Source organism: Neltuma alba, unplaced genomic scaffold, assembly GCF_004799145.2.
Source record: "Neltuma alba isolate B1F8T4 unplaced genomic scaffold, ASM479914v2 tig00010372_pilon, whole genome shotgun sequence".
NCBI classification, from domain to species: domain Eukaryota; kingdom Viridiplantae; phylum Streptophyta; class Magnoliopsida; order Fabales; family Fabaceae; genus Neltuma; species Neltuma alba.
Window position 1 is genome coordinate 344,417 of NW_021635277.1, and position 26,516 is coordinate 370,932.

At 33.0% G+C, this 26,516-nt stretch overlaps 2 protein-coding genes and 1 pseudogene across 2 annotated transcripts; 2 read left to right on the forward strand and 1 right to left on the reverse strand.

Annotated features, from left to right (window-relative positions):
- The first annotated feature begins 3,344 nt into the window (after positions 1 to 3,344).
- On the forward strand, positions 3,345 to 5,958 carry LOC114756119 (benzyl alcohol O-benzoyltransferase). Its single transcript, XM_028945034.1, has 2 exons — positions 3,345 to 3,834; positions 4,751 to 5,958. The coding sequence occupies exons 1-2, from the start codon at positions 3,379 to 3,381 to the stop codon at positions 5,684 to 5,686; spliced, it is 1,392 nt and encodes a 463-aa protein (XP_028800867.1). The 5' UTR covers positions 3,345 to 3,378; the 3' UTR covers positions 5,687 to 5,958.
- Positions 5,959 to 12,546: 6,588 nt separating this feature from the next.
- Positions 12,547 to 13,125, reverse strand: LOC114756115 (vacuolar iron transporter homolog 3-like). The gene has a single exon (XM_028945030.1). The coding sequence runs from the start codon at positions 13,123 to 13,125 to the stop codon at positions 12,547 to 12,549; it is 579 nt and encodes a 192-aa protein (XP_028800863.1).
- A 9,172-nt stretch (positions 13,126 to 22,297) lies between these two features.
- On the forward strand, positions 22,298 to 26,442 carry LOC114756116 (benzyl alcohol O-benzoyltransferase-like; annotated as a pseudogene).
- The last annotated feature ends 74 nt before the right edge of the window (positions 26,443 to 26,516 follow it).

Consider the following 26,516-nt stretch of genomic DNA (forward strand, 5'->3'; position numbering starts at 1 on the left):
TATAAAATGCTACTTCAAAGAGTATATTTTTAGTCATTTAACTATAAAACCATTAACAAAAAATGATGTCATTGAGATTTTGAATGCTAATAAATTATTTTCAAATGCTAACATATTAAATTTAATTTTTAAAATAATCATTATAGTTGTAAAAAAAATATCATTTAAAACTAACAATTTTAGAGTTAAATGACTAAAAATGTACTTCTTAAAAATTGCAGAGGTCAGATTAAAACTTTGTATAAAATTAAAGGATTAAATATATATTTTGGCTTTTGACATATAATTCACTCTCATGACATAGGTACGAGAAGTGATTTTAAATAAATTTGTGCTGTGAACTAAATATATGAGATGGATTTTTTCTTGTAAAACATAAAATTCTCAAACTAACACTTATTAGTAATAGTAATCACCTGTAGTTTTTCACAACATGGTAAGCTAAGATTCAAATCACTGTTAAAAAAAATGCTTACATTTAGTGTTTGAAAGTGTCTCAAATAAAATGTGTGTGCGCGTAAAATAGTGACCACACAGCAGGGTGAGGACGTCAACAAATCAAGCCATGCAAACGCGGTACACACATACGTTGGTCCCAAACGACAGGCTTTTTCCATACGCGGCCATGCGGGGAGGACCACATCACATAGTGACGCGATGACTGACAGGGGCTTGCTGGCTTCTGCACAGCCACACCATTTCTACAAATTCTTTTAAACAAAGAGGGAAAAAAAAAACTAAGATATATCCAGCACTTCAAAATATTTTTTCAGGTATATTTAATACTTTAAAGTATTTTTTAATGTATCTAGCATATCAAAATATTTTTATGTGTGTTCACCACCTTGAAGTGTTTTTTTTGCCTTAGTGCAGGATGCACGAAAAAATATTTTCAAGTGACTTTGAGGTAGTAGATGCACATAAAAAATATTTTAGGATACTGAATGCCCTACAAAATATTTTAAGATATTGGATGTATCTTAGGCCAAAAAAGAATATTATTTTACACTCCATTGAAGGTACTTAATTACGTGGAAATAATTAAATTGTCTTGCGTTCACACTCTCATATACATAATTTGTAGCGCAATTTAAATTACAAAGTAAATATTATATTAAGAATAGGAGGTATAGCACAATCAACAAACATAGAACACATCAAATGCAGCCAACCAGTAATTAAACAAGCTAATTAAATCACGAGTTATTAGTGTACAATAATAATAATCCAATTAAAAACTACTCAGTTTATTTGTCAATTCTTATCTAATTAAGCCACATAGACCACACAAATAAGAAATATCTAGAAATAACGATACTAAGAATTAATGACAATAAAGAGGACACTCTGGGACGGTGGGAAAGGCGATGAAATCAATAATGCAGCTGCGAAAGGACCTCATACGTATTTCAAATATTCGACAAACCACATAACTTTGGCTGTACGTACGTTCTTCAGTTCACACCTCACACTCTTGCTATTATGACACTCCTTTTCACACGTCGCTTTCTCTCATTCTCTATTTGAATCACTAAGACAAATACTAACGATTTCATAACTTCTGGTTAAAAAAATAAGTTATAAATATTTAAATCATATAAATTAAAAATTAGTTCAAATTTAATAAGTATGTCAGAAATTTATTCTTTTTTCCCCCTCAAAATATGCCCTCGCTCATAGAGAGGATAAGTGAGAGAGGAGAAGTGGGTGTATAAAAATATGAAAGAATGTATAGAAAAAAGTACATATAATTAATTATAAAATAAAAAATGTATTAAATTCATATATGTTCAAAGTGTAGCTTAGAAAAGGATGAGAATTATTCAAAAAATTATAATTTATAAAAAAGAAAAATGATAAACAAAGATTGTAAAAGTTGTAAAATCTCAAATCAGGCATTTTCATAAAAATATGCTGTTATTTGCAAGTCAATTTTTGTTAAAATTTATTAAAGTGTTGTGATAAATCTTGATTTGAAAATGTATCATTTTTACGGTCTTTATTTATTATTCTAATTTTACAAAAAGTATTGGAGGGGATTTTAAGGATGTAGGATGCTGTCCTTTTTTTTGTATCAACTCTATCGAGTTCATAATTCAAAGACAATTAATGCGAAGAAAATGACGGGCGAACATCTCTTCCCACTCAAGCTCAATGATCGTATTTCTTTTAGGCTAGATTCCTAGAAATTCCCTAGATATGCCAAAAATAAAAAAGATTCCTAGAAATTTCCTCCCCTATTTTTTCAGGTGCAGTTAGTGTCTTCAAATATTTTATAGTGTAAATTTGTCTTTGAAGTACTTTTTTCATGAATAATTGTGCTGTTAAAATGTTCTTGGAAGCAATCTTAAGCTTGCCCATAATTCTGTAAAATATCCACACACAAAAAAATAAAGGTATATTTAGTATTCTAAAATATTTTTTTAATAGCATTCAATATTTTTAAATAAATTTTTATTCAATTTTTCCTTAAAATATCTTTTTTTAGTTAATGTTTTTATTACTCCTTTTTTTTCTTCATATTTTCAGTGTTCATCTTCCATATTTTTAGTACTTGTTCTTAACATTTTCAATGAGATGTTTTCCAAATTTTTTTAGTGGTTATTTTAAATATTTGCGATACTTATCTTTCATGTTTTTACCTACAATCTTTAATTACTTTCTTTTTTTCGGGTGATATAATCTTTAATTACTTTCAGGACGTAAAAACTCCGTGGAAGCTTTTCAGTTTTTCAATAATAAGCTTACATATTTTCAATCCTCGTTTTACGAGCTTTTAATACTATTCAAAAAATTGAATAATTGAACATTGAAAATGTTACCTATGAGTACGAAAAATTGAACAAAAAAATTAATTTAGAAATACTTTAAAGGAAAAACTGAGCAAAAAAAATTATATTGGGTGTTGAGTGCTATATTGGTACTAAAAAAACATTTTAAGATGTTGAATGTAAAGTTAAAAGTGAGATTAAAATTACTCTTGAAAAATACTTTAAGAACAAAACTACTTTTAATTTTTAAAAATATGTTTTTAGAACATAATTGTACCACAAATATTTTCAAAATTGTGAACGCCTATGAAAAAGATATTTCACCGCGTTAATTTAACAAGACAGGAGACTCGGGACGCGTTCACAAGCTGAAATGCTAGTACTAAACGACAACACACACACACACATATATTTGGTTTTGTTTTTCTTGGAGAATTGTGCAGAGGCAAATTATCACAAATTCACAGCCACAAACAACAATTCGATTTTTTCATTATCCCATCCGCCGTTATAAATATTGCCACCTCGCTCAAAAATAAACTCATCAAACGTACAATAAAACTCTCACTCTGATCTCCTCCCTTTGTGATTTTGTTCGTGTCATAATATGGCTCCTCCTGAAGCACTTTCCGGCGACGGAGCCTTTACTGTGCGGCGGCACCAACCTGAACTGGTGTCCCCGGCGAAGCCCACCCCTCGTGAATTGAAACCGCTCTCCGACATAGATGACCAAGATGGTTTACGATTTCAGATACCATTTATGCACTTCTACAGTCACAAAGCTTCCATGAAAGGGAAGGACCCAGCTCAAGTGATAAAGAAGGCACTTTCTGAAGCTCTGGTATTTTACTACCCGTTTGCAGGTCGACTGAGAGAAGGAGATGGACGGAAGCTTATGGTGGATTGTAATGGAGAAGGAGTGATGTTTACTGAAGCCGATGCTGATATTAGTCTTCACCAATTCGGTGACACTCTTCAGCCTCCATTCCCATATTTTGATGAGTTGCTTTATAACGTTCCTGGTTCTCAAGGAGTTCTCAACTGTCCCCTCCTAATCATCCAGGTCTTAATGACTTTCCCCAACACTTTGATTTCTACCATATATATCATCCTCCTCGCTTTTATAAAATAAGTCAAATAAGTCCCTCAGTTCTCATAATTTCATGTGATTTTTGAGCATTTATATATATTACGTTTTTTTATTTTTTTGACCAGGGAATTATGTTTTTTATTAAATATTTTCAAGTTTCCAGCTCGATCATTATATTAAGAATCTTCTAATTAGAGTTACTGTGGATGCTGACGAAACGAAACCGTATGAAAAGTTACCACAAAATATAACATAAAAAAGAGTTATTATTCATAATTATCTTCTTACTTTTATACGAATAATATGTAATTTGATTGATTTTGGAGAGGTTAAAAAAACCTGATTGATTTTGATTTTATTTACATCCATGAGATAAAATTAATTCAAGTATATGTTGAGTTAAGAGCTATGTCATCAGTTACTAACGTTGTTTCTCTTATAAATTAACAAATTATGAATATAGAAACCAATATATATATGATTGAGAAAAGCATAAAGACTTGATAAAGAAACTACGATGACCTAATTAATTAAAATTATATAAGATTATACTACTTCTGGTCCTTATTATAAGAACTTATCTGACTTTTATTTTGATCCTAAATATATGCTCCAATCCACTTTATCTCCCATATTTATCTATTTTTTTCTAAGATAGTCCTTGTAATGATAATAATTCTATCTAATAAACTTAATTAGCCAAGATATTTTAGGAAAGACAACATCTGTTTATTACAAGTAATTAACTTAACAAGTTTTCTTAATCTATTTAAATTAGTCAACTAGCTTTTATATTAAAGACCGGAGGTAATAGTTATTTACAAATTAATTTTTCCTGTAACGTATGATGGCGATTTATATTTAAGCATCTGCGCTCATTTTGTTATAGGTGACGCGCCTCCAGTGTGGCGGATTCATCTTGGCCTACCGCCTAAATCACACCATGAGTGACGGTCCTGGCATAGTCCAATTCCTAAACGCCGTGGTGGAGATTGCCGGCGGTGCACGTGAACCGTCGGTTGCTCCGGTATGGCGGAGAGAGCTTCTATCAGCAAGGGACCCGCCTCAAATTACTTGTACACATCGTGAGTACGAGCAAATCCCCAGTAACTACGATCCAATATGGACCCAAGAGAGCATCGCTCATCACTCTTTCTTCTTTGGACCCAAAGAGCTAGAAGCCATCCGCCAAATGTTTTCCAGTTATAATAATGGTCAGTACACTACAAGGTTTGAAGCTCTCACGGCTTTCCTATGGCGTTGTCGTACTAAAGCATTGCAATTAGAACCCTCTCAAGAGGTTCGCTTTATGTGCATCAGTAATGTAAGGGGCAAATCAAACCCTCCAGTACTACCACTTGGTTACTATGGCAATGGTTTTGTGTACCCAGCTGCAGTCACAACAGCAGGGAAGCTATGTGAAAATCCATTTGGGTATGCCTTAGAGTTGGTGAAGAAGGCCAAAGCTGAGGCCACGGTGGAGTATATGCAATCTGTGGCTGATTTTATGGTCACTAAAGGACGACCCTGCTTCGTTATGCCCGGAACATGGATCGTGTCGGACACGTCTCGTCTCGGGTTTAGGGGTGTGGATTTTGGGTGGGGTAAGGCGGTGTACGGTGGACCGGCGACGGCCGGAGCCGGTCCTTTTCCTGGAGCGAGCTATTATGCTGCATGTGAGAATGCAAAAGGAGAGGAAGGTATTGTTGTGCCATTCTACTTGCCGCTCAGTGCTATGAAGAGGTTCATCCACGAACTGGATCGTGTACTTGGCCAACTAGAACAATTAACAAGCTTCTCAGATAGTCTAGCGTCATTATCATAATTATATGGTCGTTTGGGCTGTGTTAAATACATATTGTGCATGGTTTAATTACCTCAATTATTAATAGCTTATAGTTGTGGTTGGTTTGGTTATGGATCTTTGTCGCTGAGGGTCCGTTATTTTAATGAAGTGGGTCAGGATCCATGTTATTATTGATGGAGTACTCTAGATGTAGGTGTGTATTGTTGTTGGTTTTTCTTTGTTGTCTGCATATATGTATATATATCACCATTCCCCCATGTTATCAATATCAGTCTGTTATTCTTTCGCAAGGAAAAATTTCAATAAACACCATTCAGTAACCAATTAATATCAGTCAACCCTTTAAAAATTCTGAAATTTCAATGCATCAAAAAAATTTTATGAGAAAACAAAAATATCCTTACTTTATTTGAGTTACAAATCGCCGAATTTAAGTTGTAAATTGCCGACTTCTTGTTGTAAACTGTAAAATTTTTGTTATAAATGGATGAATTTGAGTTGTTCATTCATTCATAAAATTTATAAGAATTTACAACTCAAATTCGGCTATCTACAACAAGAATTTAGTGATATGTAATACAAACTCTGTGATTTGCAACTCAAATGAGGTAGTAGTATTTTTATTTTCTGGCACAAAAAATTATGGTTAAGAGGATCCAATAAAATTTCAGAATTTTTTGGAAGTAACTGACATTAATTAGCTATAAAGGAGGTTTATTGAAATTTTCCCTCCTTCGAATTGGACTAAATCCCAACTCTAGCTACCTACAATCTGAAAAAATTTGTGATACGAAAAGAAAACCATTTAAAAAAACAGAGAGAAAAACTACAGAAAGGTAGTGATGTTTGAATCGAGGAGGAATGGCTACTACCAAGTGGCATCAAAATTTGTAGCAGAACTTAATTATAGCAGTTGTTGGACAACTAGTTCGGTGTTCATTGCATGTATGAATATTTTGGGACTCAAATACAATTTTAATGATTTAAATTTAAATTTTTTAATCTATAATCTTTAAATTAAAGATTACTTTTGAAAAAAATTAATAATTAGTTGAGATATTGTTTTTACCTTGGATTCTATACCCTTTAAAATAAAAAAATTAAGAAAAATACAAATTATAAAAAGTTTCTAGACCATCCATATTAAATTTGAATTGTCCTGATTTGGTAAGTATGATGCCATTCGTCACTTTGATGAGCTCTGATTCCCTCTAGTGAAATTGGTGGTTAGAAAATCATCCGCAAAATAATATCAACTACTTCGTAAATGTCTTTTTAGCATTCACGTGACACACGTTTTGACTGCATGACACAATTAAGGTGACCTGAAAATCTATATTTGGCGAAAACGACAACAGATGACAGAGAGAATTAATTTTATTTTTGGTAATGTTATGTAATTTATGTTTGTCTCTAGCTACCTCAAAAGCTAAAATTTTATCAACACAAGTTGTTACTTGAAATAGTAAGTGATCTCCCTCTTATAAGGCAGAGAAATAAGCTTAAATCTTGAGAAATACATTTTTTGGGAGAGCTTTAAACTTAACATTATATTCTTGGCCTGACAAAAATTAGTATCAAGTCTAAAGTGACTTGAGGATGCTCTGAGCTAAAAAAAAAAAACCTAAAATTTTTTAAAAAATTATGATTTTAAATATTACTAAAAATATGTTTACATTAGATTTATAATAAAAATATATTTTTTATATTTGACAATCTAATTAATTAAAGATATCTTTACTACACATGCACAGTAAAAACTTAGGGAGAATTAGACCAGAGGACTTATAGAGAAAAATATTTAGTAAGAAAGACCATAAAAATTAGAATTATTTAAAAGAACCAACTGTTCAAATATAGATTTTAAAATACCAAATTACCCTTTTCACTTTATTTGTTGCCTTTGTGATTCTCCTATTTTGTTTACATTTAAGAATAAAAAAAGAGTAAAATATATCAATATCCTTTCTACTTAAATTACAGAGATCTTATTTTTATTTTGAAAACCTATATGAATATCATTAAAATCAAAATATATATTGCACAAGCCTTCCTGTTTTGAGATTTAACTTTTATCCATAACCATTAAATCATAGTGTTAACTTATTATTTGGACCAAAATAGCCTTCCTTAACACAAATATTATTTAATAATTATCATTTAATCACATATAACATATCTTTATTCAAAATTGAAAATACATATTCTAATTTTTTTCCCTATGCTATTAAATCAATTACCATATTATAAATTTAATTAATTTTATAAATATAAAATTTTATTTTTTAGTAATTTAAATGTTTAATTTCATTTATTTATTAAAACTTGCTTGTGAAAATATTTTAAATATATATGTTGGCTAAAAATATTTTATAATTGTATATATGTATTTTTAATTAAATTATAAAATTATAAAAATTTATTGACTAAAATTATATTTAAAGGAACTCATTAACTGTCAATTTTTGATATATCATATGAGAGAATATAAGAAGATTAGTTGTAGACAATTTTATCTTTCTAAAATTATATTTTAATATATGGTTCTTTAAAATAATTCTAATTTTTATGATCCTCTGCACTAAATATTTTTCTCTATAGGTGCTTTGTTCTAATTTTCCCAAAAACTTATTATATTTTATTATAATAATATATATAGATAAAAAAAATTATCAAGTCATCATCCATGAAACTTCCCAGTGTGTCCTGAACTTTTATTTCCTTTTGGTTAGACGTGACTATCGTTTCGTGGGGACTTAGCAAAAGTCTTGACTATACCTATATTTTATTATGGATAAGGTTCAGCTAGCACCCAAATTTTATTGCCTAGGTGCACTCATCACCTCGATTTTATCTTTTTTGATGCATTCAACGCTTTAATATTATTTTTGATATTTCAAAGCACCCTGAAGATTATTGGATGTAACTAAAAAAATAATATTAGGGTGTTGGATACTTTGAAAAAATAAAATCGAGGTGCTAGATGCATCCACTATAAAAAAAAAAACAACTAATTAGCGACGGAATTTGTGACGGAAACAAATTTCATCGCTAATTTCCGACGGAATTTGCGACAAAAAAAAATTCTGTCGCTAATTTTTGACGGAATTACGACGAAAATTCTGTCGTTAATTTTTTTGATGGATTAGCGACAGAATTTTTCTGTTGCTAATATTAGTGACAAATTAGCGACGGAATTTTTGTTCATCAATAAATTCCGTCGTTAATTCATTGGAAAATCCGTCAGTAAATATTTAGCGACGGAATTTTTTTCGTCAGAAATTTTCATCGCTAATTCCGTAGCTAAATTGTTTGTCATAGAAGTTTTTGTCACTAATTCCGTTGCTAATTTCATTCCGTCGCTAATCCTTCACTAATTTTAAATTTTGTTATTTTTAATTATAATCTTACAAAAATTATATAATAACAATTAAGAATATAATGATTTAAAAACATTTTTAATTATAAAATAAATCGATATACTTGTGGAGTTGTTATTAATGAAGATATCGTCATCATTCATGTCATCATTATGTATATACTGAAAATAAAAAGACAATTTCTTAGACAACTTGTTTATATTTTGTTAAAATAAATTCCTCTTGATTATTAATAATAATTAAAAAATATAATAAGAATATTAATAACTTTCTTATACAAACTGATATAAGAAAGAAATAATTTTATCATATCTAAAATATATTGAAATATATAATATATGATAGAAATTCATAACAATTTAATAAATTTATATGAATGCAAGTTAATATTGAAATAAATTTTGAATTTCAATTATTAAACAATCAAATTTAATCAGGATATAATTAATACCCATGATATAGATTGATTTTAGTCTTCAATACAAAAACAAATGGTGTATACAAAAAATTTTAAGAAAATAAATTACATAGGATATATATACAAGTAGGAGAATACTGTTTATCATAATCTATCTAAATCATTTAATTTTTTATATAGAATAATTTATTAGATTTTATTATAGTAGTTATTTTTTGAATAACAAGATTTTTTGCCTAATTGTAAATGATTTTATTCAAATATATAAAATACATATAGATAATATAATATAATGTAATATAATACATATATCATTAAATTGTATATCTTATCAATATTAATTAAAAAATAAATTTAAAAATTATTTATAAAAAAATTATTTATGATTTAAAATTCAAAATTAGTGTCGTTAGAAATTAAAATTATATTAAAAATATTTTTTTAAAAAATAAAACATTATAAAAAATCGATTATAATGAAAGAATATAATTTAATTATATATATAAATATTCATAGACAACTCTAAGAAGTAATATTTAAATAAAATACTAACATATAAGTAAATACAACATTCATGTATAAAACACATACAACCCCACAAAATAAAATCAGACCACAAATATGTAGACTCCTAACTTTTTTTTAACTCAAATGGCGTCATTTTGAACACGATAGGAAAAAAAATTATATAAAACCTAACTTGATGGTCCGGCCAACTCTCTGGACAGTATCGGGTCAACCATAAAAAATCCGGAGTCAATTGACGTTTTTTTTTAACATATGAGTATCCTCTTACTACAGATGATCCCATCTGAGATACTATGAAATAGAAAATTATAATATGAATACTTTTCCAGTGAGAATCCAAATTAATTATTATTTATTCTCAATTAGTTGGGGTCAATTGAACCAGCGAAATAGCCAGTTCTCTGGATCACCAATCCAACAGGCCATTCTAAGAATTTAAAATGCTTTGTGACACAACCCCACATAATTTTGCCCAATGCATGATTCTAGGCTTCGATAAAGAAATTCAGATCTAAAATTACACATAAAGAGAAATAATATGAAACAAACAAGCAATAATAATTTTAAAAACAAAGGGACCTATATTATATGCATTCATTGCCTCCTGATAAGGGTTTGATCAAACAAATTAAAGACATTACCCATGAAACAGACATATAGCCATTGGATGTCTAGAAAGCTTTGCTTGCTGTTGGAGATATCTAAACTAGAGCTAACCCACGTAGTACGTTAATTTGACATAGTAATATTGGTTCTTTGAACAAGTTTCGTACTAAAATATTTAAATAACAATAATAATAAGAAAATGGCAAACCAAAAAAAAAATTAAGAAGTTGAGACGACTTAGTCATCACTGACGCACATTCATTTTCACCTTCTGCAAAATATATCATCAATTTTCCTCTGCCTCTTAATGTTAATTAATTTTAAAATTATCAATATTTCAAAATTTCGGTCGGAACATAATTAATGGTCAACTAACTGTTGAATTAATGAACAAATAAAAGGAATATTGGTATCATATATAACCATGTACTAACTTTTAATTTTAACAAAAATTTGATCGTTTTTGACTTTTGAGAGTGAAAAGGGTAACTCTGGCAATAATTAAGGAAAAATAATATGGAGCCTACCATGCTTCAGTGATACTGTGACAGACTGATAGTACTCTTATAATAATTATGCCGTGGAGCATTTATTTACCCATATTGTTATTAATTAAAAAATAAAATACATATAACCTTACCTGAATCTATCTCAAATGGTAAAGATATAGAGTGAGATGTGTAGATAGAAATGTGAACATAAAATCATCCTTATATAATAAAATTGGCAAAAAAAATAATATATATGATTTATAAGGGGTTCGCTCAATAAATTCACTTGCCCTGAATTGTTTCCTCTTGGACCCTGCGTTTAATCTCTCTAACTAGAGTTTTTTTAACTAACAGCCATTATATTAATCCTAATGGAAGGAATTAGCCATATAAAAAAGCTAAGATATTGAGCTCTAGTATAAGTGAATGTTAGAAGTGCTTTTCATAAAGAGTTGCTCCCAAATAGGGCCCCCCTTTTTATTAAAAGACAATTTCATTAAAAGATAAATAAATACAGATGAAAAGGTCGGCTGGTTACGAAAAAATTATTTGAGCAAAGCCCAAACAATCAACAGACAAAGGCCGGCTCAACATAAAGTAAAAGATAACAAAACTGGAAAGAAAATAAATGTAGAGTAGCCTAAACTCAAGCTCAATGAACCAAATGTCCACAATGAATCAAGAAGAAGTCCACCCACACAAGTCTAAATCAAAGTCAGGTTGAACCAGAATTAGCCTTGCAAAATAGTATCCAATTCAAATGTCCATCATGGACTGACATGCTAGCTAGCTACCCTGCAGAAACCGAGGAAGTTCCGTCAAACAAAGACCTTTTGAAGGTGAAGGATTGTTTGGGATCAAGGAGATACGCCACCGCGAGTTTTTGGAGCAGCAAGCCAAAGCCTAACAACATATATAACTCAAAGGGTATTGAAATCTTGTTGGATGTTATAATGTTTAAAGCATGTCACCCACAAAGCATGAATTGCCTCCGCATGACACACCAAATTAACTGTAAATGGAAGATGCTGATAACAATAACCAAATCGGCCTTAAACTAATCGTTCTATACAAGCACATCAATATGGATAATTCTTTCTGTTGCAGCTGAAATATCATTTTATTGAATAAAAACCCAACAAACTACACATAATTACGGACTACTTGGCTCGTGAAGGCCATACTGCTGACTCCTTTAAAACAGTGTTTCTATAAAAGCAATACCTTTGCTAATAAGCTTCTATCTGACTACTAGAGGTACTGCCTAGTTTTATTTCTCAAGCTTTTTGTTTGTCTTTGTATTCCAAAAAAAAAAAAAAACGTCCACATGGTCTAGAAAACGCTAAACGCAACAAAACCGTAATCACAATATCACTCTGTCATCAGACAACAAATACATCATTCAACGTGGGGGGGTGTGTGTGTGTGTGACCAACCCACATTATTAATTACATTTTATTTATATCCACAGATTGGTTCTTTTTCGCATCGGATCTCATCCAAAAATTTTATGAAGGCAAAGGCGCTTGCCATGAGAAGCCACCCCCCGATCAAAAAGCTCAAAGATGAGTTAACTACCGGTGCCTTCCCCAAACGAGCTATCAACATTCCAAGCGCTGGTGAGGCAACGCTCGCCACACCCACCGCCGCCGCCAACCTCACCTTGTACTCTCTTATGGGTGCCGCCACGATCGGGAAGATAGCGCTGCAGGCGAACCCACCTGCTGCGGCCATGGCAGCCATAAGCGGGCATGGTAAGTTTGTTTCGTCGTCCGTCAATTCTTCTCCTCTTTTCAACCGAGCTTCCTTGATTTCAAACTTCGAAGACGCGGATACAAACTCACAGATGGCCATAGCCAAAGCTCCACAGACTGAGCCAACACATACGACGATGATCCTCGTCCCAACGTCCTCCTTCATCAATTCCACATAGAGCGACACCGTCCAGACCAAGCCCTCGTTCGCTTTGAAAACGGCGGTTCGGAACAATATGGCCCCTTGTAGGTTATCAACCTCGACGAGTCTCATCACCATCACGACGATTGTATATATATATCTAGGTGGGGGGAAAACGATGGGTGGGGGATTCATACTTCATAGGCTTAAAAACTGGACCGACTTTGCTTAGATGTGTTGGATAAAGAGGGGACGGAGAAAGCTATATATATACACAGTGTAAGTGCGGGATTTTTTGTGGTTGCATGCATGGCCTTGTTAAAAGGCATTTTAAGGTTAAGGCTAAATTATTGGAGAGTCTGGTGTACAAATTTAGCAATTCTTGTATTACTTTTCTAATATGCTTTTGTTGTAAAAGAGCTCTTTTGAAATTGATTTTGGCTTGCATAGGGTATTTAGTAATAAGAACCGTCACAATAGTGTTAATAATATTTTATGAATAATGCATGAATTAAAAAAACTACTCCTCTTATCCCTTAATATAAAAACTACTTAATTAATTTAGATATATTAAGAAAGATAAAAAGATTACTTAATCTTAACAAATATGACATAATCTTCTTATATTACTCCTATGTAATATTAGATTATCATTATACATCAATTTATAAGTTAAATAAATTAGTTTGAAAAATAATAAATATGAGAGATAAAGTATATTGAGATTTTGCATTTAATTTTATAACTGGATTTTACATTTAAAACTAGAGGAGCTCTTACAAATATATAAGAAATGTACTATTTTTTTCGAGTATACCTTTGTTTATAAGATATAAGTGATAAAGAGAAATAATAAGCAAAAAGATAAAAGAAAACGTATAAGAAAAAGATAATACAATAAATTAAGGATAAAATTAATAAAATTGTATTTAATGTTCAGAAAATTCCACCGTAAATATATTTATCACAAATACTAAGAGAATTATTGAAAAAAAATGAATTGCTTCATAAATTTTTGTAAAGTGAGTTATAAATAAAATGAGATGGGGTTGAAAATCGTAGATTGTTTGAGAAATGGTTCAATATGAACATGTTGAAAGAGAAAAGGACTCTGAGGATGATATGCTTCCCAAGTTGCGTGCTTCTCCTAGATTTTACTTGGTTCCTTTAAACAATTTTTCTTTATTTATTTTTGCGGTAATACAAATTTTGGTCCCTCAAGTTTATCATTATTTTGTTTTTGGTCCATCAAATTTCAAACCATAGATTTTCGTCCCTCAAGTTTCTTTTTAGTTATAATATTGGTCCCTATAATCTAATAAAAACTTGTATCATTTTACCTCTTCAGGGACCAAAACTTATAGTTTAGAATTTGAGAGACCAAAACTAAAATGAGAGCAAACTTGAAGGACTAAAAATTATATTAACCCTTTATTTTTTTTATAATATAGAGTAATATTTACGGTTTTTTTCATAGAAAGAAAAAGGAAAGAAAAAGACTCAGATAAGATATTATATTATCTAGGAAGAATGAAAAAGTACGAGAATCCTCCATTAATTTGATTGATGAAGTCACAAATTGACTTAAATAATTATACTATAATGAATGGGAAGATTGCGTTTTGGACTTTTGGTTAATCTAAATTTGATTTACCATCCCTTTAAGATAGAAGCAGCAATCAAACGCGCAAAACAAGTTTGTCCGTGCGACAATTTTCAACACAACATTGCCAACCACTCTTGGCGACTAGGTGCCTTCATAACTAAGATAAATAATAATATACTAAGTAGTGTCTCTGAAGCTTCTATTTTATTATATTAATACTCTAATCCTAAATATAAGACACACTACCTCCAGTCCTTAATATAGGACCTCGTTTGACTTTTATTTTGATTCTAAATATAAGATCCTAATCCATTCTGTTTCTCATATTTATGCATTTTTTCCTAAGACAATCCTTTTAATAATAATAGTTATAGGCAATACACTTTATTAGCAAGAATATTTTAGGAAAAACAACACCTATTTATTACAAATAACTAACTTAACTTATTTTCTTAATCTCCTCAAATTAGTCAACTAGCTCTTATATTTAAGATCGGAAGTAGTATTTTACAATGTAATTTAGGTTTTACATTTAGAAGCTGAGAGTATACTATTCATCTACTTTTAATTTCAAAAAAATTATGGTCTTGTTGTTTTAAAAATCGTTTTTATTCGTACCACACACGTACTAGTGGAAAATACATGCTAATTTAATAATTTTATTTTTGTGTTTGTTACTTATGGAGTAGCAGTGGAACTAAATTTATCATATTTTCACGTCTGCTCTATTTTTAACGAATGTCTTAATAATAACAATTATGGTGTCTATTCAACAAACACCAGAATACAGATTGACATACATGTTGAAGCCACACCTGCATAAAGGAAAACAATGGAAATAGTTATCATCGCCGACGTTAATTTGGACGAAGTCAAGAGACATGTTCTGGCCCAGAATAAGGTTCTTATTTTCTAAATTTTATATATACGCCCATACTCATCTTTTAAGGAATTTTATATATTCATCCTCTAAACAAGAGCGTGGTTAGGAAACCCCCACCAAGTGTCTTAACGACAAATCAGAGATACCTCAAGGTGGAGCATTTGCACAGCGAATGTTCTTAACAAATCCACAATTCCAGCTTCCATCATTTCTCCTCAAAACTCCCCTATAGCCACCGTGTCCAGGACACCCTTTAGCGGATCCATCAAAATTCAACTTAATCCAACCAGGTTGAGGAAACTTCCATTTAGCATCCAGATTCAATCTAGCCATACCAAATTTATTTACCTTCGGAGTGAGAGTCAAACATTCCCAAGCATATTTCTTGGCACATATATCAGGTCTTATAGGCATAGTAAAACCTTCTTTAAACAACAATTTTTTCCTCCAATTCCATATCATCCAACAGCATATTCCAAATGTCATACTCCACTCACATCCTCCACCTAAGTTCCCTATAAACTATCTATTCAGGGTCCCATTATAGAAGCCACCCGCCGCTTGGACGCCCAATGCGGTCCAAATTTTCTTAGATTCAGGGCAATCTCACATTACATGAAAAAGATCCTCGGCACCTACCCCTCATCTCATGCATTTCTGATCTCTTCCAAATATTTTCATTCACCTCTTAGCAGTGCAGAGACGGTTTTGAACAGCCAACCAGAGAAAAACTTGGATTCTCCTGGTCACTTTTAAATTCCAAATGAGCCTCCATATTCGGTTCCTTGGACCTGCTTCCATGGTAACTAATTTTTTATACATGCCAGCTACCACATAGCTCTTACTCTGGGTTTCTAGCCAAACAATTCTGTCTTTACTGTCCTTCAAACAGGGAGGAGGGATACCATGACATCTATTTACATGTGAGCAGGAAGGACTTCATGCAACTACTGCCAATTCCAATTCCTTGATTATCAATAGCCCCCTCCATTACAAAATCTATATCCAAACTTTCTGGATCCCTTACACAGTGATCAATCAACTTGCCTTCTTTTACTAGCCAGCAATCAGACTAGAATTTCACTTTATTTCCTCTTCTTACCTCCCACCCAACGTTTTGGATTAAGGTCAGCCACATGTCTCCTACCCTTCCATAAAATAGAATCAGAATTCCATAAAATAGAATCAGAATTTTTAACGTACACCTCTCTCATCAGGTCAGCTTGCCTTTTATATTTAGCTAGCACACCCCGTGAGCAAAGACTTTCAGGTTTAGTGATTAAATTGCACCCAATCTTCCCAAGCAGCGCCTCATTCATTTCCTTTGCCCTCCTTATTCCAAATCCTCCTTCCTCCTTAGGTTTACAAACGTTTTCCCAACTCACAACATCTAACTTTCTCTTTTCATCTGCAGAGCCCCACATAAAATTCCTTTGCATATGTTCAGTTTCATTACATATTCCAATAGGAATAAAATCATGCTGCATTTGAAAATAACCTGGTTGCGAAGTAACACATTGTACCAGCATGAGTCTTCCAACCAAAGAAAGAGTTTGAGTCTTCCATCCATTTAAATTCTGTTGAACCTTGTCAATAAGATACTAAAATTTTGCTCCTGGGTAGGTGATTCTAGCACCCAAGTATCTGCCCAAATCCTCCCTCTGAAAACCACTCTGCCCCGAAAGCCGGTTTTGTTTAGACGGATCCACATTTTTAGAAAAAAAGATTGTAGTTTTTTGATAGTTGATTTTCTGTCCAGATGTAGCACCACAGAGATCCATACACTCAAGAACATGTTGCATTTGAGTTTCAGGTGCCTCATAAAATAGAAGAAAGTCATCTGCAAATAGGAGGTAAGAAATACAAGTTCCATTGCGTCCCAATTTTATAGGCTTCCATTTTCTACAATGTACAGAGTCAGCAATAATATGGGATAATTTCTCCATAGCTAAAACAAATAGGCATGTAGAGGGGAGATCTCGTTGCCTTATACCTCTGGATGGTCTAAAAACCTCTTTTTTACTACCATTCCACATAATCTGCATCTCAACAATGGAAATATAAGCTCGAATGTTGAGGTAGATTAATTTCCTCTAAGGCCTTCAACAAAAAATCCTAGTTTTAAGTGGTCATATGCTTTTTCAAGGTCAATTTTAGTGACCATAAAACCTCTCTTGCCTTTCATCCTTCCTATTGTATGAGCCACTTCTTTAGCCATGATGACGTTGTCTTGAATATTTCGGCCTATAACAAAACTACCCTAGAAAGGTGAAACCAATTTTAGCCATACTAGCAACTTAGTTAATCCTTTATACAACACATTACATGAAGTGATCAGTCTAAACTGAGACACGTGAATTCAGGGTTCTCAATTTTTGGGATTAGGACAAACAAGATTTTATTGAGATCTTTAACTAACTCAGGCCGCATCCACAATTTCTTAATCAACTCAGTCACTTCCCCTCCTACAACATCCCAATTCCTATGATAGAAGATTGCAGGGAATCCATCATCTCCCAATGCTTTTAGTCCCCTAATCTCAAAGAGAGCATTTTTTATTTCCTTATCATCAATTCTTCTTCCTACTCTGTCTAGTTCACTTCTTGATATATAACCCCACCTTTGTCGAGTCACATGCCAAAAGTTCTGGAAACAACATCCTCTTTAAAAAGCTTCTCATAAAAATATTGAAAATGTTTGTAGATAGTCCCTTCCTCTTCAACCCAAGCCCTTGCGTTATTTTTCAAGCTATGGATTCTATTTCCTCTTTTTCTCACCAAGGTTTTGTTGTGATAATACTTAGTGTCACCCTGTCTGATCCACCTACTTCTAGACTTCTGAAACCATAATAATTCTTCCAGCTTTAGATTGACCAGCAACTGTTCTTCAAGTTCTTTTTCCAATTTTCACAAAAAAGATTCTCAAAGCAATTAATTAGCACCGCACTATATCTCTTTAATTCTTCTATTCAATCACTTATTTCCGAATTGAATATTGCCAAAAATCTCTTTATTCCAACTAGCAAGAGCATTTTGTAAATCTTTAACGTTACCTTGCACCACACCTCCTCTCGGCTAGTGTTCCTGCAAAATTGGTTTAAAATTGCTATGACAAAGCCAAGCCGCTCAAAATGAAAAGTAGCATCATTTCTACTCAGTTTCGGTAGACAAGTAATAACAATCAAGGGATGATGATCAGAACTCAACCTTGTAACTACTTTGACTCCTGTATCTAGAAACAAATTTTGCCACTCAACATTGCAAAGGCAATGATCTAGCCTCTTGAAAACTCGTTCTTGCCCTTGCCATTTAGGTCCCTTCCAAGTAAAGAAAGGCCCACAAAAGCCTAAATCAGTTAGTGCATTACCTTCAATCCATTCGCAAAATCACCTACATTTGCTCTCATTAACTCTCCCACCCTTTTATTGCTCTAAGTGATTGCAAATTTTGTTCTAGTCCCCGGCTAATAACCAAGGCTCTGTCGTATTTCCAGCAATCTCATCAATCCTTTCCCAAAGCTCTTGCCATTGGTTCTCATGAGGATTTGCATAGACAAGAGTGAAAAACCATGGTACCAAATTACCATAGCAAACACGATAACAATGAAGGAATAGTAAATGTCGCAACAAAACTTTAATTTTAAGGTGGACATCATTCCAAAATAACCAAAACCCTCCTAGAGCCTCTAGCCTCCACTAACTCAAAGTGTTTGAAACCCAATGAACGGATAACCCGCGCTACTCTCATCCTACCAATTCATGTCTCAAGCAACACAACAAAATCTAGTACCAACGAATGTGACTCTAACATTGTTCAATATATTCTATAAAGTGATACTTACACATTTGTCAATGCATGACCAATAATCAAAATATTGTCCTGTGCAATGTTTATGCCCAGATTCGTCATGTTGGATCCTTTTAACGCAGGAAGTTGAAGAATTGAACTTTATATGGTATCAAAAATTGCATTCGCGTGAAGATTTGGGAGATGGAAAATCCACAAGATCACTCTTTCCATCCCAAGTTTGAGATTGCCTAGCCAACTTCTAATTTTGAAAGCAAGGCGAAGAAAACAAGTTTGAATGGTTTGTAAAACCACCGGTTTACTGGTTGAGTTGATTTATATGATCCAATTTAAATAACCATGGTGCAAAACAAAGCCCAAACAATGGGACAGCTGCAGCCCAAATAATTGTTTTCTACATCTACATCGCATTTCTAATAGTTTTCCCTATTTCTTGCCATGGTTAGTGATTATCTTTTTGTTCTACAATTAACTAATTTTTTTTACTAAGTATAAGTATTCTCCTATTGGAAGCAATTTTTTTTTAGGTACTGTTAGGTATTAAATGTAGTCATCTCATCTAATAGAAATTTGAATCTTGGTTTGTCATATTACGAGTGACTAGTCCCTTCTACTAGACCCAATCCTTTTGCTTAATTAACTAAATTTTATCCATTCAATGTCATCTTCAATTCCCTATGCACCCACCCTATAACACACCAACAGCATCCCTGTCATTCTAAATTTCCTCATGGCAGATTTTTCATCAGAATTTAATGGGATTTCACTGGTTAGAACCAAATGCTGTATTATCTTAAACAGGTTTACCCACCTTATGAGTCATTATTTTTGTTCATGTTCCTTTTGGTTTCCTTCTCGATTGTGAATGACTGATCAACTGAATTCTCTGGGACCCACATTCTACTCTATATCACAACCAGTGTGTGCAAAATAAAATAAGAAATTTCAAAGTGAAATTTTTCCGAGTCATTTGATGCCACAAGTGTCCCCTGTCTATAACTGATTGAAAGTAAAAGGACCTCGAGTTTGTGTCTTTGAAAGCTGATTAGTCATTGAAATGATATGGCCTCCAATCCTAAACATCAAAAAGAAAATTTTCAAAATGCATACCTGATATTCCAGCAATGGTTTCACACACTTTGGTTTGCCTCGAGATATCCCTTAGGATCAACAGGTTCTTCGTCAATCCTATATTCAAAATAAAACACCAAGATGAAATAACAGTATTGAAAACTAAACAGCAGAGCAACGACCAGAGCCAAAATAAACAAGCAACAAAACTTACAAGAAGCATCCGATAACGAAGTTACTAAATACAAAGAACCAGATCTAAAAACTCAAACTCCTCCTAAATATCCAATAAAGAAAAAGAAAAAGAAAAAACACATCGCCCTGTGTAAGAAGGATATTACAAGTCCACAACTTTAATTATGACTTATTTGCGATATCGCTATGATCTTCTGGGTCAGTCTTGCGTATATGCAATATTGGAATCCATAAGTTTATCAAAAGATACTTCTTCCGTGTAGTCCTACCCAAAAAAAAAAAAAAAAATCCAGTCATTGGAATGCCATGGCTCCAAATGATTACTGTAGAGAAGATATTTAAAATATAAGAATTTGTAAGGTATCTGGCTTTGGATGCCCTATCTAAGTCCAGTTTTGCGAATTGCACTCACAAGCAATTTATGTCAATCTCTAGACCTGGAGGACACGACCCCCCAAATGAGAATAAGTACGGATATAGGGCACAAAAAAATGACTTCAAAAAGAATGCTCATTAATGGTTGCACATGTTGGTATAGGTTACACGCCTCATGTGTGGGGGATTCATCTTTGGCCACAGCCTAAATCACACCATAAGTGATGGTCCTGGTATGTTCCAATTCCTAAACGACGTGGCAGAGATTGCCGGCGGCGCATGTGAACCGTCCGTTCACCACTCTTCTTTGGACCCAAAAAGCTAGAAGCCATCCGTCAATTGTTTTCCCCTTACAATAATGGTGAACATACTACGACGTTTGAAGCTCTTACAGCTTTCCTCTGGCGTTGTCGTACTAAAGCATTACAATTAGAGTCCTTGGTGGAGGTTCGTTTTTTCTGTGTCAGTAACATAAGAGGCAAATCGAATCGTCCATTATTTCCGCCTGCTTACTATGGCAATGCTTTTGTGTATCCAGCTGCAGTCACAACCGCAGGAAGCCTCCGTGAAAATTAGATCTCGTTTGGTAGAAAGAATTGAAAATTATAGATAGAGATTGGGATTGGAATTGGAAAAATCTATTAAAAAAGTATTTAATATAAAAGATTGCTTGTTATATGGGATTAGCTAAACCCATATATATAGGATTGGGGAATACCATGGGAGAAAGTAGTATTCTCTAATTCCATCTCTATGAGTTTATCTAATTCCATGTAATATGTAATTACTTATACTAAATATATTTTAACAATTATTTTCAATTGTAATTATAATCCCTATTCCTCATTTTCAATGCTTCATGCCTAGCGGGACCTTAAGTTATGCCTTAGAGTTGGTGAAGAAGGCGAAGGCTGAGGCAATGGTAGAGTATATACAATCGGTGGCTGATCTTATGGTCATAAAAGGACGACCGCGCTTCACAATGCGTGGAACATGGAGTGTCTCGGCTATTTCGCGTCTTGGGTTCAGAGATGTGGATTTTGGGTGGGGTAAGGCCGTGTAGGGTGGACCCGCGACCGCCGGACCCGATGACTATATGCTCCCTTTTGTCCTAATTATAATACTTCATTCTTATAATTACGACAAGATAGTATTATATGTTCTAGGTATGTTTTTGCTTGGTTTGGTTAAAGATCTATATTGTTTCACGGTCCATGTTATTATTGATTATATCAATTTTCATTCTCTCACTATTCTTATTAAATACTACCTCCATTCCATAATATAAGACTCTGTTTGACTGTTATTTTGGTCCTAAATATAAGACTCTAATCCACTTTGTCTCTCATATTTATACATTTTTTTCAAAATAGCCCTTCTAATAATAAGAGTTCTAGTCAATACACTTGATTAGCTATGATATTTTATGAAAGACAACACCTATTTAGGACAAATAACTAACTCAACCTCCTTCCTTAATCTCCTTAAATTAGTCAACTGGCTCTTATAATTAGGATCGAAGGAAGTATAAGCATATATATAAGAAGAATATTTAATTCTTATCAGAATTATCTAAACGTCTTATAAAATGGACTAAAATTTCTTTTTAGAAGGCTTCCTATGATAATCCGATGTACGGGTTTTGACTAAGTGGGTTGGGTCAGGATTCAATGGATCGGATGTATTAACGGGGACTTTGAACATGCATATTTGGCGAAAATTAAAACCTAAATATATAAATTGAAAAAACATGTCAAAATGATATTGTAAAATCTATAATTCATTATATTTTATAATTTATTACCTCTGTGCATAAACCTAAACTGTATATTTTATTCGAAAATTTATTACCTTCGTGCATAGTGAAAATTATAAAATATAAGCAATAGCGTGCGGTTCAAAATTTATGATCCTGTGCATAGTAAAAATATAAAAAAAAAACCTGTTTTATTTTTAAAATTTATTATTTTTATACATAATAAAAATAGAAATGACACATTGTTTTATTTCATAATTGTTCACCCCGTGAAATTTAAAAGCTAGTCTGGTTAATGATATGAACGAAATTATTTATTAATTTTTTACTCTGCGTAACTTATAAATTTTTAACAAAATATCTTATTTCGTAATTTATTACCCCATGCATCCCAGTATTTATAAGTCTTTTGAAAAATTAATAGCTGATCTCAAGCATGTATAAATAAAAAAAAAATCTAACATAATTCCATATAATTTAAAAAGAAAAAATAAAAAAGCTAAAATTAAAAAATTATATTAAATCAGTAAAAAGGTTTTTATATTAGACTTATAATAAAAATATATTTTTTTATATGAATATCTGACTAAGTAAAGATATATTTACCCATACATCTACAGTAAAAACCTATTATACTTTATTATAATAATACACAGACAGATAGAAGATGATCAAGTTACCATACCCGAAACTTGCTAGCACGAGTGTGCTGAACCTTTTTCGTCAAACAATATATTTTTATTAAAGACAATTCTGTTCGAGATATTATTAGATATTAAGTATGGATAGTTACTTTAGCCGGAATTCACACTTTAGTTTACTACATTAATTATGGGGAATTTCGCTAAATCTTATCCCTTAATTGCGTGTCCTAAACTTCTATTCCTTTTTGGTTAGACGTGACTGTCATGTTGGTGAGGACTTAGGAAAAGTCTTGACTGCGTATTAAAATACTATTCATTGACACAAGTACAATTTTTTTTTTAACTTAAAATATTTCAAATGAAAAGTTTCAGGCAAGGCCCACTGTTTTATAAATTTTGTATGGAACACCAAATTAATCATTCAATCCACAAGCGGTAGTTCAGGAGTTAGAATTGGGATCAAGTCCACTATAATTAAAATAATTTAATTTAATTAAATATATATAATTCATATATAATCCTAAAAAATAATACTTAAATAAAAATTACAAAAAATCCTAAAAAAATGACCGTTGAATTTCAAATTTTCAAATCAGTAATTACTACAAAAATATGTTGTTATTTACATTTTGAGTGTAGTTATTTTCTTTACGAATATAGTAGCCAATGCTGATTTAAAATTCTAAAATTCAATAGTAATTTTTTTGAAATTTTATCTAAAAATTAATATATAAATAAATAGAACATTCATGTATAAAACATATGTAATTCAACAAAGTAAAGTTATCAAAGTACAAATCTGGAAGACTCCTATTTTTTAAGATTCAAAATGTTATCATTTTAAACACAACAAAAGACATTGCCCGTGAAAAAGACACATAGCCATTAGACGTCCAGAAAGTTTGCTTCATGGAGATATCTAAAGCTAACCCACGCAGTAAGTTAATATGACATTGTTGTGTTGGTATTTTGAACAAGTTTCCAAGTAATAGAATATAAAATATTTATTGAATATTGCTACCTCCCTCAAAAATAAACCCAACACAACACATAGCTCATTGTGATTAACACGTGCACTAGGTCGCCTCCTCCATTTGCAATCTTGTTAATTTGTGTGATGACATGGCTCTGCCCGTGGCGTTTTCCGGCGGTGATTTAGGGTTTACAGTGAGGCGGCGCGAACCAGAACTTGTGGCTCCGACGAAGCCTACCCCTCATGAATTGAAACTGCTTTCAGACATAGATAACCAAGATGGTTTCCGATTTCAGATGCTGGGGATACACTTCTATGGTCACAAAACGTCCATGAGAGGAAAGGACCCAGCTTAAGTCATAAAGAACGCACTGGCTCGAGCTCTGGTGTTTTACTACCCACTTGCAGGTCGACTCAGGGAAGGAGCTGGACGCAAGCTTATGGTGGATTGTAATGGAGAAGGAGTGATGTTCGTTGAAGTCGATGCTGATATCTCTCTTCACCAATTCGGTGACCCTCTTCACCCTCCCTTCCCATACTTTGATGAACTCCTTTATAACGTTCCTAGTCTGAAGGACTTCTCAACTATCCCCTCTTAACTTTCCAGGTCTTCCCTTTCCCCAGCACTTTGATTTCAACCATATCTAAGTTATACAAACACACACTCTCTCTCTACCTCTAGTCTTTAATATAAAACCTAATTGACTAATTTGGAGAGATTAAAAAAATTAATTAAGTTAGTTATTTGTTATAAATAGGTCTTGTCTATTCTAAAATATCTTTGCTAATCATGTATACTAGCTAAAATTACCATTAATGAATTCTTTAACGTATGCAACTATTATACGGATTATTTTTAAAAAAAATAAATAAATATGAAAGACAAAATGGATGGGATCTTATATTTATGATAAAATTGAAAGTCAAACAGGTCTTATAACAAAGAAGGGAAGTAGTATATATAAGAATGCTCTCATTAATGGTTGCACATGTTGGTATAGGTTACACGCCTCAAGTGTGGGGGATTCATCTTTGCCTACAGCGTAAATCACACTGTAAGTGATGGTCCTGGCATGTTCCAATTACTAAACGCCATGGCAGAGATTGCCAGCGGCGCATGTGCACCTTCTGTTGCTCCGGTATGGCGGAGAGCTGCTATCAGCAAGGGATCCGCCTAGAGTTACTTGTACACATCGTGAATACGACCAACTGCCCAATAACAATGATCCAATATGGACCCAAGAAAGCATCGTTCACCACTCTTTCTTCTTTGGACCCAAAAAGCTAGATGCCATCCGTCAATTGTTTTCCCCTTACAATAATGGTGAACACACTACGAGGTTTGAAGCTCTTACCGCTTTCCTCTGGCGTTGTCGCACTAAAGCATTGCAATTAGAGTCCTCCGAGGAGGTTCGTTTTTTGTGTGTCAGTAACATAAGAGGCAAATCAAATCCTCCATTCTTGCCACCTGGTTACTATGGCAATGCTTTTGTGTATCCAGCTGTAGTCACAACCGCGAGAAATCTCTGTGAAAATCCATTAGGGTATGTATTGGAAATGTTGTGTATATATTTCTTATTTTGTTTTGTTTTGTATGGGCTGACCGCTGCGTGTATATGTGAGTAGCCTGCCCGCTTTTGTACATAGTCAAGACTATTTATAAATAGAGTCCAGTAGGCCCATTTCTGTGTAATCTGATTTTCAATCAATGAAATATTCAGTTTCATTACTTTGAGCTGTGCGTTTTGGGAAAAGTGGAGGCAGGGCGTCTTGTTCAACATGGCATCAGAGCCACATGCCGTCGTCTAGGGCTACCGACAAAGCCAATCGACGCAAGCCCTTGAAGAACCTCACACACACAAACCCTACACAGCAAATTCAATGGGAGAGGAGAAGATCGCGGCCGAAGCCATCCCCTTTTCACACCCTCTATTTCTACACCCTTCGGATACCCAGGGAACAACAATCATTCCTCATATCCTCACCGGCACCGAGAACTATACGGTATGATCTCATGCGATGCGAATCGCTCTCCTTGGCAAGCATAAGCTTGGCTTCGTGGACGGCTCGTGCAAGAAAGCAGATCAAGATAGCCATCTACAGCCATAATGGTAGAGATGCAACGCTGTCGTCCTTTCGTGGTTAATCAATTTGATTTCTAAGGAATTGGCCACCGGCATCATCTACTTTCAAGATGCTCATGATGTTTGGACTGAGTTA

What these genes read in the sequence shown, in the direction of transcription:
- LOC114756115 (XM_028945030.1), bottom strand. Translation starts at nt 13,125, where the DNA reads ATGGTGATGAGACTCGTCGAGGTTGATAACCTACAAGGGGCCATATTG.
- LOC114756119 (XM_028945034.1), top strand. Translation starts at nt 3,379, where the DNA reads ATGGCTCCTCCTGAAGCACTTTCCGGCGACGGAGCCTTTACTGTGCGG. An exon ending in GTCCCCTCCTAATCATCCAG is followed by an intron (nt 3,835 to 4,750) that starts GTCTTAATGACT and finishes ATTTTGTTATAG; the next exon opens with GTGACGCGCCTCCAGTGTGG.